At 35.1% G+C, this 12,631-nt stretch overlaps 3 protein-coding genes across 3 annotated transcripts; 2 read left to right on the top strand and 1 right to left on the bottom strand.

Annotated features, from left to right (window-relative positions):
* Positions 1–5: 5 nt before the first annotated feature.
* Positions 6–1,754, top strand: LOC130720940 (vacuolar-processing enzyme alpha-isozyme-like). The gene is made up of 5 exons (XM_057571651.1): positions 6–72; positions 162–314; positions 408–493; positions 1,080–1,478; positions 1,602–1,754. The coding sequence occupies exons 1-5, from the start codon at positions 6–8 to the stop codon at positions 1,752–1,754; spliced, it is 858 nt and encodes a 285-aa protein (XP_057427634.1).
* A 3,048-nt stretch (positions 1,755–4,802) lies between these two features.
* On the top strand, positions 4,803–5,797 carry LOC130720932 (uncharacterized). Its single transcript, XM_057571640.1, has 2 exons — positions 4,803–5,603; positions 5,705–5,797. The coding sequence occupies exons 1-2, from the start codon at positions 4,803–4,805 to the stop codon at positions 5,795–5,797; spliced, it is 894 nt and encodes a 297-aa protein (XP_057427623.1).
* A 328-nt stretch (positions 5,798–6,125) lies between these two features.
* Positions 6,126–8,343, bottom strand: LOC130729626 (putative disease resistance protein At5g05400). Its single transcript, XM_057581434.1, has 3 exons — positions 8,164–8,343; positions 6,791–8,002; positions 6,126–6,456 (listed from the first exon to the last, which is right to left on the bottom strand). Exons 2-3 carry the CDS (start codon positions 7,987–7,989, stop codon positions 6,369–6,371), a joined length of 1,287 nt encoding a protein of 428 aa, XP_057437417.1. The 5' UTR covers positions 7,990–8,002; positions 8,164–8,343; the 3' UTR covers positions 6,126–6,368.
* Between the last annotated feature and the right edge of the window lie 4,288 nt (positions 8,344–12,631).

Raw genomic sequence — 12,631 nt, 5'->3', positions numbered from 1 at the left:
TTTTCATGTATGATGACATTGCCAACAATATAGAAAACCGATGGTCTGGCCAAATATTTAACAAACCAAATGGTCCAAATGTTTATGAAGGGGTTCCCAAGGTGTATCCATATTTATTGTATAATATATGATATATATTTGCATATTTTTAACATATATAGTTACCGGAAAAGAGGTGAATGCAAAAAACTTCTACGCTGTACTTAGTGGCAACAAAAGTGCTACCATAGGAGGTAGTGGGAAGGTTTTGGACAGTGGCCCAGACGACATCGTTTTCATTTACTACAGGGACCACGGCAGTCCTGGCTTACTCGGTTAGTAACCCATTGCCTTGTGATTTTTGCCATTGTGCTACAAACTCATATTCAAATTATTATCTAAACTAACACGTATAATTATTTGATCAGGCATGCCAGGTGAGAGTTTGATTATAGCCGACGAACTTGTAGATGCGTTGAAGAAGAAACATGCCGCAAATTCATACAAAAAGATGGTGAGTAGTGAGTACATGTATTTTATTTATGTTATGATTTATTTAGCGCTAATCATTTTCAATGAATAATGGTATTTCACGAATTTAATTATATATATATACATGTTTCAAAGTTATATACTTGGAAGCGTGTGATTCTGGGAGCATGTTTGAAGGACTTCTTCCAAATGATATAAACATCTATGCCACCACGTCTGCAAATGCACATGAAGATGGTTGGGCAAGTTACTGTCGGGAAAAAAAGTATGGCGCTTGTTTGGGAGACCTCTACAGCATTTCATGGATGGAAGACAGGTATCAATATATATTATATATATGGTTTAATTTAATCATAATTACTCGTTTCGCTATCTTAATTTATAGGGTGAAATTTATCTTTCCGATATAAAATTTATTTTATTTTATTAGAGATATGCAATTAATATTAGTTGTCTTGATTGTGGATCAGTGATAGGCATGACACGAGGACTGAAACTCTGGAAAAACAATACGAAACTGTAAGTTAAAGTTTAATTAATTGCTTCATCGATCCATGTATGTATATATAACCTTGACTGAACATATATAATGAAAATTGTATATATAGGTTCGCAAGAGAACAATTAGGCCTAAAGAAATGCATTCTCACGTGATGCAATATGGAGATATGAGGATGAGCAGTAATTTTCTAGACACATACCTTGGTTCACACGATCATGAAGTTGATCAAAACTTCAATCTCACCAGCTGGGAAGATATTGTAATTGACTATTTAATATGTTTCTTAATGTTGTTTCAGTTGGAAAAGGCTGTGGATGGTTCTAATGAGAAGTTACAAGCTCAGAAAGAGTTAGATGCTGAAATGGCTCACAGGGAGCATGTGGATAAGAGTGTCCATCTCATAGGGAACCTCTTGTTTGGAGAAGACAAAAGCTCCAACACCATGGTTCATGTTCGTCCAGCAGGGCACCCTCTTGTTGATGACTGGGAATGTTTTAAGACACTGGTAATTATGCATATATAATTAACAAATCTAATTCTTAATTATCCACGAGTCGGCTTGAAACAAATTTTCAGCAGACTCTGATGCAAATTCTAATTATGTTTGCTTTATATATTTTTCGCGTAGATGAAAACTTACGAGAGGCATTGTGGAGGCTTATCAAGCTATGGAAGGAAATACACAAGGGCCTTTGCCAACATGTGCAATGCTGGAATTTCTGAGAAGCAATTGATTGCAGCATCATTGCAAGCTTGTCCTGGGAAAAATAACGCTTCTTAGATTCCTCTTCAAGAGAAGAATGTAATAACTAATATATTAATAAATTCCTCCTAAGGAATGTAATAGCTAATATCTTAATAACTTAACTGTTCTTCAATTCTGCGAAATTCATTATCCTCGTTCTTAGTAAATCTTAATATGTATTAGCCAATTCAGAGGTAAATTAAAGTATTGTATTATTTTTTATGAGCACTTATGATTTCTTAATTGACCATGCCTTGCAGAACAAACCTGAGTCTGTATAAACAAACATAAACCAAATCCCACAAAGACAGCAACTAGAAGAAAAGAAAAACAATTAGAAGCCAAAGAAGAACAAGTTTTCCCTTCAAAAAGAGGCCACAAAAAAAAGAAGACCCTCCTGATTATAACCTGCCAACAACCAATACTACTCTTCAATGAAAAACTCCACTACCTCTTTAAGCATTAACATCACCTGTAAAAACCAACCTGGGCCTGTGAACTTAACTTGAGAAACGTAGACCAGATGTACTAACCTTGGACAGCATGAAAGTCACACAACCTAAACCAACTAAATCAGAAATCCTCCAACGGATAATCTTTCACAGATCATACCAATGAATTAAGATATCATGATCCAAACAAATTAAGCAGCTACCAAAAGAAATAAATAATTTAAATTGATAGCTGGTATATTGTTGAATAGGTTCAAAGCCCCAACCCTATCTTCATCCTGGGATTGGAAGACGTTTCTCAAACATGACAAGGATTGTTACGAACCAATGTCACCAACAATGGGGCAAAGATTGATGTCACCCCAGTTAGAAGAACACCTCTAAACATCCTAAGTTGTATCCTTGGGGAAACAACTTGTTTCATTTCCACACAGGGTGATAGCAATCACCTCTTGGAAATAAGATGGGTATCTGCTGATATCTTGGAAATAAGATGGGTATCTGCTTAATGGTTGCAAAAGAATGGTTCATTTACTCCTAGGCTTAATTTTCTTTTCCACTTTTCTTAAAATGATTGCTTCAGAAAAAGACCTATCAGGTACTATAGGGGAATCATAGTTAGGGATGGAACTTTGGTAGGAAAAGTCCAATGAATGGGAAGGGAAAGAAAACATGAAAATACCTTTTGCATATTGTTCCCTCAAAATATAATCTATAAATAACCAAAGTATAACACTAACCCCACAACCACAAGGCCAGAAATATGTTCATCAGTGGCTTTCCAATGGTAAGTAGACACAAGTAATAATAAAATAAAGGCACCTTCACATATCAAGGCCATTCTCGAATGACATCATGCATAAGTTCTTCCTGCATTTAACACAAAGATCCAACATCATTTCACCAATTTCTTGTTTTATTTTCCTTCCCAATTAGTATCTCTTGTTTTGACAAGAAATGAACTATAAACAACAACCAATATGGAGATAAAATACTGCTATAACCAGATAGATTTATATATACTTTGTCTGCCATAGTGCCATCCCCAAACAATGGAAGAAAGCTATACCTTTTGCAAAATGATCCCATTGATGTAAAATCCGATCCTCTGTACCAATCAATCAATCATTACAGCAAGTTTCAAGATTGTTGCCTGTAGAGATTAACGTTAGGAATTCTTCTAGTACTAATGCAATTTCAAGTTAGCAAAGTGTGAAAAATCCACCAAAGACATTCAAGTGCTAAAGTACCACACAAGTGACTTTTCCTTGACCATCATATGGAAACAAATATTCATTTCTAATTGGTTATTACATTATATATTCAATCCATCAGCATTTGAACAGAAAAAATAGTGTTCCTGAAGACATTTTGACAAGTGGAAACTAGCAAGTGATGCTATCAAACAATGAAGGACCTATCTAACATTCTAAGTAGCATAAAGCATGAAAATATGCAGGAATTTTTTATACCAGGTAAGCATATGATCTTGAATCCCCTTGTCTAATTCAGAAGAAATTGATGAATATTTCTGACACACACACACACGGATTAATAGCATTGAATACAGACTAAATATGAATAGCAAAATGGCTAAATCAAGCATGTGACACAAATGGACAAAGACAGCACAAGCATAAAGGAATGAAATTAAGCAGGAAAGGTTAAACCCTAGCTAGATTACCGGAAAAACCAGAGAGGAAACAAAGTGTGCAGGCAGGAATTGTAATGACTGAACAGAAAGAAGGGATGCAGAACCCTAAAGCCCTTACCAGATTCGATACTCACTGTGTAAGACCATTTGCAATGGTGAGTTGAGAGAGATGTTGAGAGTTTGTAGTGGTTGTTGAGGGTTTGTTAAGGATGAGGTGGAAGAGTGAGATGTTGAGAGTGTTCAACAAAGTTGTGAGGGGTGTTTGGTGCCACTTGGCGGCTTCTGAATGGTGGAGAGGAGAGAGAGGGCAGGAGAGAGAATCTGAGTGAGGATTTTTTGTTTTTAAAAATTTTAAACTGAATTATCTTGTTGAAAAAAAAATTGAAAATTTTTTTTAACCAAAATTCATAACTTTTTTTCCTTTATAAATAGAGACTTGGTTCGTTTGATTTGGACACAGAAAAAAAAAACCTAATTTTTTCACCATCTCATTATCTCTCTCACCATCTTATTATCTTTCCTTTATAATTAGTTTGTTGTCTTCCATTTTTAAGTTAAGGAAATAAAATAAATTATTGTCTATATTTAAAAAAAATTAAATTGTTAAGTGTTTATTGTTTTATTTTAATTTAAAACAATAATTGTAATTTTATGTAAATAATAAAAACAAAAATATAAAATTAAATAAAAATATGAAATAAAAAAGTGGTGGGGTAGGGTGTTGAATGAAAACCATTGGAGTGAGTAATTGTTGAGAGAGTGTTGAATTCATGGGCGGACCCACTAAGGGGCCAGGTGTGGCATTGGCCACACCGGTTTTTATTGTTTTTTTTTTTAAAAAATTATATGGTTAAAAAAAAAAGAAAAATTATTTGTTTTCTATCACCAGTTCTCAAACACGCACGCTTCTTCTCTGTTCTCAGTCTCACTCTGCTAGAAGTGCTTCAATCCTTTGATTTTATTTTCATGTTATACATGATGGTTGAGATTTTAGGATTTACAAATGATTTAAGTGAAGCACTACAAAAGCGTGATCAAGATCTTTTGAATGCTTTATCACTTGTCCAAGCCACCAAAGAAGAATTGCAAGAAATGATGAATGATGGATGGGAAGAACTTATATCTAAGGTTATGAAAATTTGCAATAAGCATGATATTGATGTGCCTGATTTAGATGCACCGTTTGTGCAAGGGAAGAAACCTAGACGACATGCTATCACTTCTAGTGTTTCTAATTTGCATCATTATAAGCATGATTGTTTATTTAGTGTTTTAGATTTGCAGTTGCATGAGCTCAATGCTAGGTTTGATGAAGAGAATACTGAACTTTTACAATGTGTTTCATGCTTGAATCCCTCATCATCTTTTGAAGCTTTTGATGTGAAAAAATTATTGAGGATGGTTGAACTTTATCCAAATGATTTTGTTGATGTGCCGGAAGTGGTAGTGCGACATCAGCTTCAGAATTATGTTAGAAATGTTCGAAGTGATCCAAAATTTGCAAAGTTAAAAGGACTTTCAGATCTTTGTGCAAAACTTGTGGAAACAAAAAGGTGCAACACATTTGATATAGTTTATAAGCTTCTGAAGTTGGCTTTAGTCTTGCCGGTAGCTACTGCAAGTGTGGAACGTGTGTTTTCAGCCATGAAGTTTGTGAAGAGTCAGTTATTTAACAAAATGGGTGATCAATGGTTAAATGATCGTCTTGTAACTTTTATAGAAAGAGATGTTCTTGGAACAATTGACAATGATGTTATTTTAGCACATTTTCAAATAATGGTAGACGATTTTCATTGTAAACTCTTGGACTATAATGTAAACTATTCTATTTCCATGAGAAACTTTCTCTCATGGTTTTATCTATAATATTTTTCTTTTAGTCTATGATTGCTTTCATGTTTAGCCTCACTAATATTCAAGGTCTGGATCCGCCCCTGGTTGAATTGGAGAGAGAAGATGATGTGAAGTGTTGAGAAGAGAAAATGTGGTATTGAGAATGTGTAATTTAAACAAACCATTGTAAATGGTCTAAGATTTTCATGCAGAGAGTGGAAGAGAGAGAGAGAGAAATTATTGAGAGAGGCAAACACAGAGCGCGCGAGAGCGTAAAGAAATGTGTGATATAGCTTTTGGAAAAGAAATGGGTACTGGGGGTTACGGGGTGTTTAAAAACCAATTAAGATAGTTTTTTTTTCTTATCTTTTATATTTATATACATATGTATATATACTATTTAAATCTTTTTTTTTTTAACTCAAAACGAATCGTTTCAAATACAACAAGAAACAACAATTAAGAAACTTACAAGTTACAAGCACATTTCTAGCTTTGAAGACAATGCAAGTATTCCATGTGGTCACAGCAGAAAAAAGAAAAAAAAAACTACACTTCTTCTACAGATTTATTACTTATGAGTAAATACTATCCAAATAAATGTGTCCAAAACAAATTACAACCAAAATCCATTTTTGATCCAATAACCATTTACAAACAGTTCTGTCTTCTGTTGCACTCACTGGAAGAGAAGCAGACGCAGTCTTTCTTCTAGTTCATATACATGCTCTGTATATGCAAGCGATGTCTTTGATCACGCGCAAATCTTACGATCTTTTCTATTAATTGATCTCGGATCCTGCAAAAGTACATAAAGCCTTTCAATTCATTATGCAAACCGTTTTCCTTTTCTTTCAATCCTTAGCAACTTAATTCATAGAAATTGCATAAATTGAGCTTGATTTAAAGTTCTTCACAAAAATATATGGTCACACGCAATACATGTATGCATGTCAAAATTCCTTGTTAATGAAGCCATTTAAAATGTTGGTAAAAATGCAAAATTAAATGAGGTAATAAACTTCGTTATTAAACGCTTATGCTATCGATCAAGACACCATTTATATGAAAGTGGATGCATTTGGGACTTTGGGTAAATAATTACATATTTAACTAATTGGAAGTTTATGTACCTTATGTCCTGCTCTCCATTCAAGTTGGAAACATGGCAAGGCTCTCCTTTCAAGTAGGAAATATCACGCAAAGCCTGCTTCCATTCATGTATTGTGTTAGAATCTTTTCCAAACTTGTTTTCAATTTCGGCCATTGCTTCACCAAACTTCCCTTTCAAGTTCCTTATGTCTGTTGGTTCCACTCCATAAAAAACTGGCAAAACCAGTTGGTTTTTCCTCTTTTGACAGTCGAGAATCTTGACAAGTTCTCTAAGAGTCCATTCAGAGTTAGCATAACTCTCAGATAAAATAACAATTGCAGATCTTGATTCTTCAATGTCATCAAGAAGCTTGTGAATTCGGGCGCCAGGATCCAATGATTCTTCATCCATATAGGTTTCAAATCCCTCAGAGCACAAAGATTGATAAAGAGGCCTTGTAAAACTCCCCCTAGTATCCTCTCCTCTAAAGTTAAGAAAAATTTGGTAGCGGGCAGTGGAGTGGCTTAGACTGACCGATGTTTCTTTCCACTTCTCAATGGACTTACTTTTCAATGAAGACACCACATCTTTAATTAGACCAGGTGAGCCATTACATTTAGAAGAAACTTCTAGTGCCACCCCAAATAGGGGAGATGGAACGCGAAAGCCTGAAAGATTTTTTAGCAGCTCAAAAGCTTCATCTCTATATAAGGGATTCAGACGAATAGAATGGTTACAACCCATCGAGATGCAGTCAACCTTATTACGTGTGGTCAAAAGGACCATGAACCCTTTCCTACAGTAAGGAATACCTAGATCTCGCAGTTTGTACATTGTCGGTAAACCATCCAAGATGATAAGAGTAGTTTCACCCTTACTTATTAATTTTGAATTTATCATTGATACTCTTTGGGCATGAGTGTGATGTCTTTCAAAACAAAATTTTAACTTGTTTGCAATTTGCTCTTGAATGTTCTTGATATCTTGATTTTTTGACATATTGGGAAATGCGAAATAAAAAACTCTACTAAAATACTTTTCATACACTTTCAACTTAGATTTCAGTAGTGCTGATTTACCGGAGCCCCTACTTCCATACAATCCTATCACATGGTATTTCTTATTGTTTAGTGCCTTTGAAATTTCGTCTGAACATTCTTTTCTAGAGTCTAACTTAAAAGAGATGGAGAGGATGATAGGGACGAGGACGAGGAGGAGGAGGAGGACGGCCGGTAACATCTCATGCAACAAACTACAATAGAGTGAGAAAGAAAAGAAAATTACAACAATAAAATGATTTAATTTGTACCGTAACAATAACCGAACAAATTAGAGAAAAATGGATGACAACACTTTTTATGACAATAAAAGAAAAACACGAGATATGAAAATAAATATAGAAGTGAAACTCACTCCAAATGTTTCTGCCACAAAAGATGGAGATCGCTCGTTCTGTTTGGAGATGACCAGCAATCAGAAAATGATGATTTTATTCTGTGCCTAATAAGCCAAAGCTTCTCACTAAAAGGATAACTAGTTGTTTCTCTTTTTTCCGGGTAAATAGTCACATTGGTCCCTGGATGTTCGCACCGACTTCAGAATCGTCCCTGGATGAATTTTATTAGGCTCGCGGTCCCCAGATGTGGCAAAAAATAGTCATATTAGTCCCTGACGTTAAAATCCCCTAACGTCCGTTAACCCAATTAATAAAAGTCAACATTATCTTTCTAATTTTCTTTCACTTTGGTCCCTTTCTTCTTTCTTCTACCCTCTTCACCCCCTCCTTCCATCATTTTCACCAAAACCCACCCCCCATCAATGCATCATGCTTCAGAAACCCAGAACACCCACAATCTTCACCTCCTTCATCTTCATCTTGTTAAAATTAAAAACCTAAATTTCCTCAAATTAAAAACCTAAATTTCCTCAAATTAATCAATTAAAGATATTAATTAAAAATCAAATTAAAACTATTGATTTTAAAAAATCCTAAAACCCAGATATCTTCATCATCATCCATCATCGATTCTTTTCTGAGTATATCAGTGTTTTCTTTAACTGAAAAAACCCAGATATCTTCTCCATCTTCTCATCTTCCTCCCTCTCCCACCTTACCCACCCACTCCCCACCGCCACCCTTAACCTCAACCCCACCGCCACTGAAACCCAAACCACTCACAACCCACCGAAATCCTTAACCTCAACCCCACCGCCACCCTTTACCTCAAACCCGTCAATCTGAGTTTATGAGAGAAGAGGGTGAGAGAGAGAGGATCTGCGATTGGATCTGCAAACACTGTTTTCGCACCCCAGAACCCTAACCCCACCCCCACCTGCAACCGATTGCAAGAAAGGCACCGCCGTTTGCAAAGGATTTGGGTTCTAATCGCGATTTGGGTTCTCCTGCGATCTGGGTTATGGTTATCTTTCTCTCAAATCTCTATTTCTTTCTCTAGATTTTCGTTCTTTTGCTTGGGTTCCTCGGTGGGTTTTTTGTTTCGAAAGATAAAGAAGAAGATGGTGGGAGGGCGAGGTTATAGGTTGTATATCAGTGTTTTCTTTGACTGTTTGTATGGTATGTGGCTGCGTTTGTGGGTGTATCTGCAGCACTAGGGGGTGCTGGGTTTTGTTTGTTTCTATTCACTGGTTGTTGGGTTGGTGGTGCAAATTTCTGATTTAAGCACCTGTTCTATGTAATTTGTTTTAGGTTTTGTACTCTTGGGTGAAGCACCCATTGTGCTTTGATAATAATATCTTTTGGCTTTTCCAGAAAAAAAAAAAATAGTGTCTCTCATTCCCCAAAGAGCAGTACCCAAATCCGGGTTTAGGGATTTGGACACAGATCTGAGATTTATCTTGGGTTTGTGTTAAATCTGGGAGAGAAGGTTTGAGCATGGTTGGTTGAAGAAGGAGAAGAAGAGTGTTGATGATGATGATATGAAAAAAAAAGAAGAAAAAAAATGGGAATGGGTTGATGAAGAAGGGGAGGAGTTTTTGGTGAAGATGATGGAAGAAGGGGATGAAGATGAATAAAGAAAGAAGAAAGGGACCAAAATGAAAGAAAATTAGAAAGATAATGTTGACTTTTATTAATTGGGTTAACGGACGTTAGGGGATTTTAACGTCAGAGACTAATATGACTATTTTTTGCCACATCTGGGGACCGCGAGCCTAATAAAATTCATCCAGGGACGATTCTGAAGTCGGTGCGAACATCCAGGGACCAATGTGACCATTTACCCCTTTTTTTCCTTTTGGTCAAAGTAGTAGGTGAGATGTCTGATAATATGTTTTATATGTTAATAAAATATGATTAACATATAAAATAATGAAGGCGTTATTTGCATCCTCCTTCAATTATTTGAGAGAAAGCATCCCTCCTAAACATAAGATTATGATGCTGACTTAAAACCTCACCACAATTTAAAAAATTGAGAAATTAAATATAAAAGTCATTATTTAACTAAACAAGCCAGCTAAGTTGATAACATGGTTTGCATATTTAATTTGGATATAGGTCATTGTACATCCCCTCTCATCTAATTTCACCCCCTTTTTTACACGCATTTAAAAGTGCGCAGTTCACGGACTTAAGAGGGAGGGAGTGAAATTAGATGAGAGGGGGTGTTAATAACAACTACCTTGTATATATTATAATACATTACATAGACTCCAAGAACCTAACTTCCTTTCTTAAATCTGACAACGTTAATGACAATAATGATTTCCGTGGTATCAATTACAAGTAGTTTGTGATGATTTTTGACATCCACAATCTGTAAAGTAATTAAAAAACAATTTTTCTGACTGTTTAAGAGACAACCGTAAAGTTGTGTGTTTACTTTACTCGGTTTGCTTAACGTTTTGTTTTAGTGGTAAAGATTGTAAGAGCTAATGATGGGCGAGATGAAGATTAATGAATAAAAGGAAGAGGGTGGATGGTGTGACGGAAGGTTAAGATTAATGAATAAAAGGAAGATGGTGGATGGTGGTGACGGAAGGTTAAGATTAATGAATAAAAGGAAGAGGGTGGATGGTGTGACGGAAGGTTAAGATTAATGAATAAAAGGAAGGGGGTGGATGGTGGTGACAATGATGGAGATTAAATAAGAAAATGAAGAGGATGCTGGTGAGAATGATAAAGATTAAAGAAGAAAAGGAAGGAAGAGAATGGTACATGGTACATAATTACATATAATGGTGATGGGATAGGTAAGGGATGATATTGATTTATAAGGGTATTTTAGCAAATTATCATTTAAAGGATGACATCAAAACCAATTGGAATGACATTAAAATCAATTCCCATAAAGTTTTGGATAAAACGAAAAACACTAGTGATCTAACAAAAGAACACGTGATTTTAATTAATACTCTTTATTTTATTAAAAATGTCATATTAGTTTACCTTATAAATTTGAGCTTGCCACATCAACTTTGATCTTCAGGTAGACAATGCATCGGAGACAAGCTCTTGGCAATGTGCATAATTAGTGTAAATTTAATCTAATTGATTTCAACAAATCAAAAGATATAGTTTTATTTAGTTAAAGCTAAAAATCAATATAACTATTTCTAACGTGGCATAATATAGTTGGACCTTAGTGTGAAATCTTATCTCCCAATTAAACTTGCACAAATTGCTGTGTGCATCTTTTTTCAGCTGTGACTGGCTGTGCAGTTTCCATTACGTACAACACAAGCAAGAAGTTTTGGTTTTTATCACTATGCTATTGCTATATCCTATGATTTTTGAACTCACTCACACTGGTTAGGTTAGGTAGCTCATCATCACAATCAACTTTTCCGAAAAATAGAAAATGAAAACAAAAAATGGATCATTAGATTTGGCACCCCAATCATTAGAAATGTCACCCCACTTACGGAAACTCAGTTTCCGAAATATTTCGGAAATAAGGTTTCCGAAGCAGTTTTTTACTCAAAAGTGTGGTTTTTTACTCAAAAGTGTGGTGTTAGATGTATTTTGAACTAAAAATCACGAATTAATTTCGGAATCTAAGATTCCGAAATAATTCGGAACTTGAAAATCCAAAAATTTGGGGCGTGAAATCTAATGGTTGGGGTGGCAAATCTAGCTCTCCAAAAAATGTGAAGATGCACTCAATTTTCCTTCTACTGGAAATGGAATTAACACCTCACACTCACTCACTCACTCACATAGAAGATAGCAAATGCAGCACAGAACAACAGAGAAAGAGAACAAATCAAACAACTAAATAAAAAGCCACTCACTCATTCACTCTCTTGCAAATCAACCCAATTCTGCCATCATCTGCCTCAGCCTCTCCAGATCATTCATCTCCATTTTTCGCGTAAGCTTTTTCGATCTTCCTCTTTCTTTGTTGATGTCTATGTGTAAGAATGACAAATTTGTGGGAGAGAATGAGAAATTTTTAGGTATGGAGAGAGTGGAGGAAAGGAAAGGAAACATATTTTAGGTACTAATAACAGTACCTAATAGTTTGTTATACTTAGAGTTCAATTACTGTTAATTAGTCTTTTCATCAGGGTTTTGAGGTTTATCACTATGTTAATCAGGATCATTTGGTGAGAAATTCTTAATTTTTATCATAAAATATCAGTTTGAAATGTTTTATAATCATTCACATGCATATGCCAAATTACAAATTCTTAATTTGGTTATGAGTACCTCAACACCAAATTGTTAGTGTTGAGGGACCTGGTATCTCAAAGGCTTCTTTGTAACTCTTCAAAGGCATGGATGGCAGGTATCTATGTCGGTAACGGCTGCGACAAAAACATGAAAAGTATTACTGTATTGTAATTTGATGTCATATAATTTGAATTTTTTTTCTTCAATTTTTTTCATTACATTCTGTTTTATTTTATGAAGGGATTA

This window comes from Lotus japonicus, chromosome 1 (genome assembly GCF_012489685.1).
Source record: "Lotus japonicus ecotype B-129 chromosome 1, LjGifu_v1.2".
In the NCBI taxonomy this organism is placed as follows: domain Eukaryota; kingdom Viridiplantae; phylum Streptophyta; class Magnoliopsida; order Fabales; family Fabaceae; genus Lotus; species Lotus japonicus.
This window is presented reverse-complemented; position numbering and strand designations above follow the sequence as displayed.

Bases quoted from the DNA above. Each gene is read 5' to 3' on its own strand.
- LOC130720940 (XM_057571651.1), top strand. From the start codon at position 6: ATGTATGATGACATTGCCAACAATATAGAAAACCGATGGTCTGGCCAA. The intron at 315-407 runs GTTAGTAACCCA...TTATTTGATCAG, and splicing joins CGGCAGTCCTGGCTTACTCG to GCATGCCAGGTGAGAGTTTG. The intron at 494-1,079 runs GTGAGTAGTGAG...TTGTATATATAG, and splicing joins CAAATTCATACAAAAAGATG to GTTCGCAAGAGAACAATTAG.
- LOC130720932 (XM_057571640.1), top strand. From the start codon at position 4,803: ATGGTTGAGATTTTAGGATTTACAAATGATTTAAGTGAAGCACTACAA. The intron at 5,604-5,704 runs GTAGACGATTTT...TTTTTCTTTTAG, and splicing joins TAGCACATTTTCAAATAATG to TCTATGATTGCTTTCATGTT.
- LOC130729626 (XM_057581434.1), bottom strand. From the start codon at position 7,989: ATGTTACCGGCCGTCCTCCTCCTCCTCCTCGTCCTCGTCCCTATCATC. The intron at 6,457-6,790 runs GTACATAAACTT...GTACTTTTGCAG, and splicing joins AATGGAGAGCAGGACATAAG to GATCCGAGATCAATTAATAG.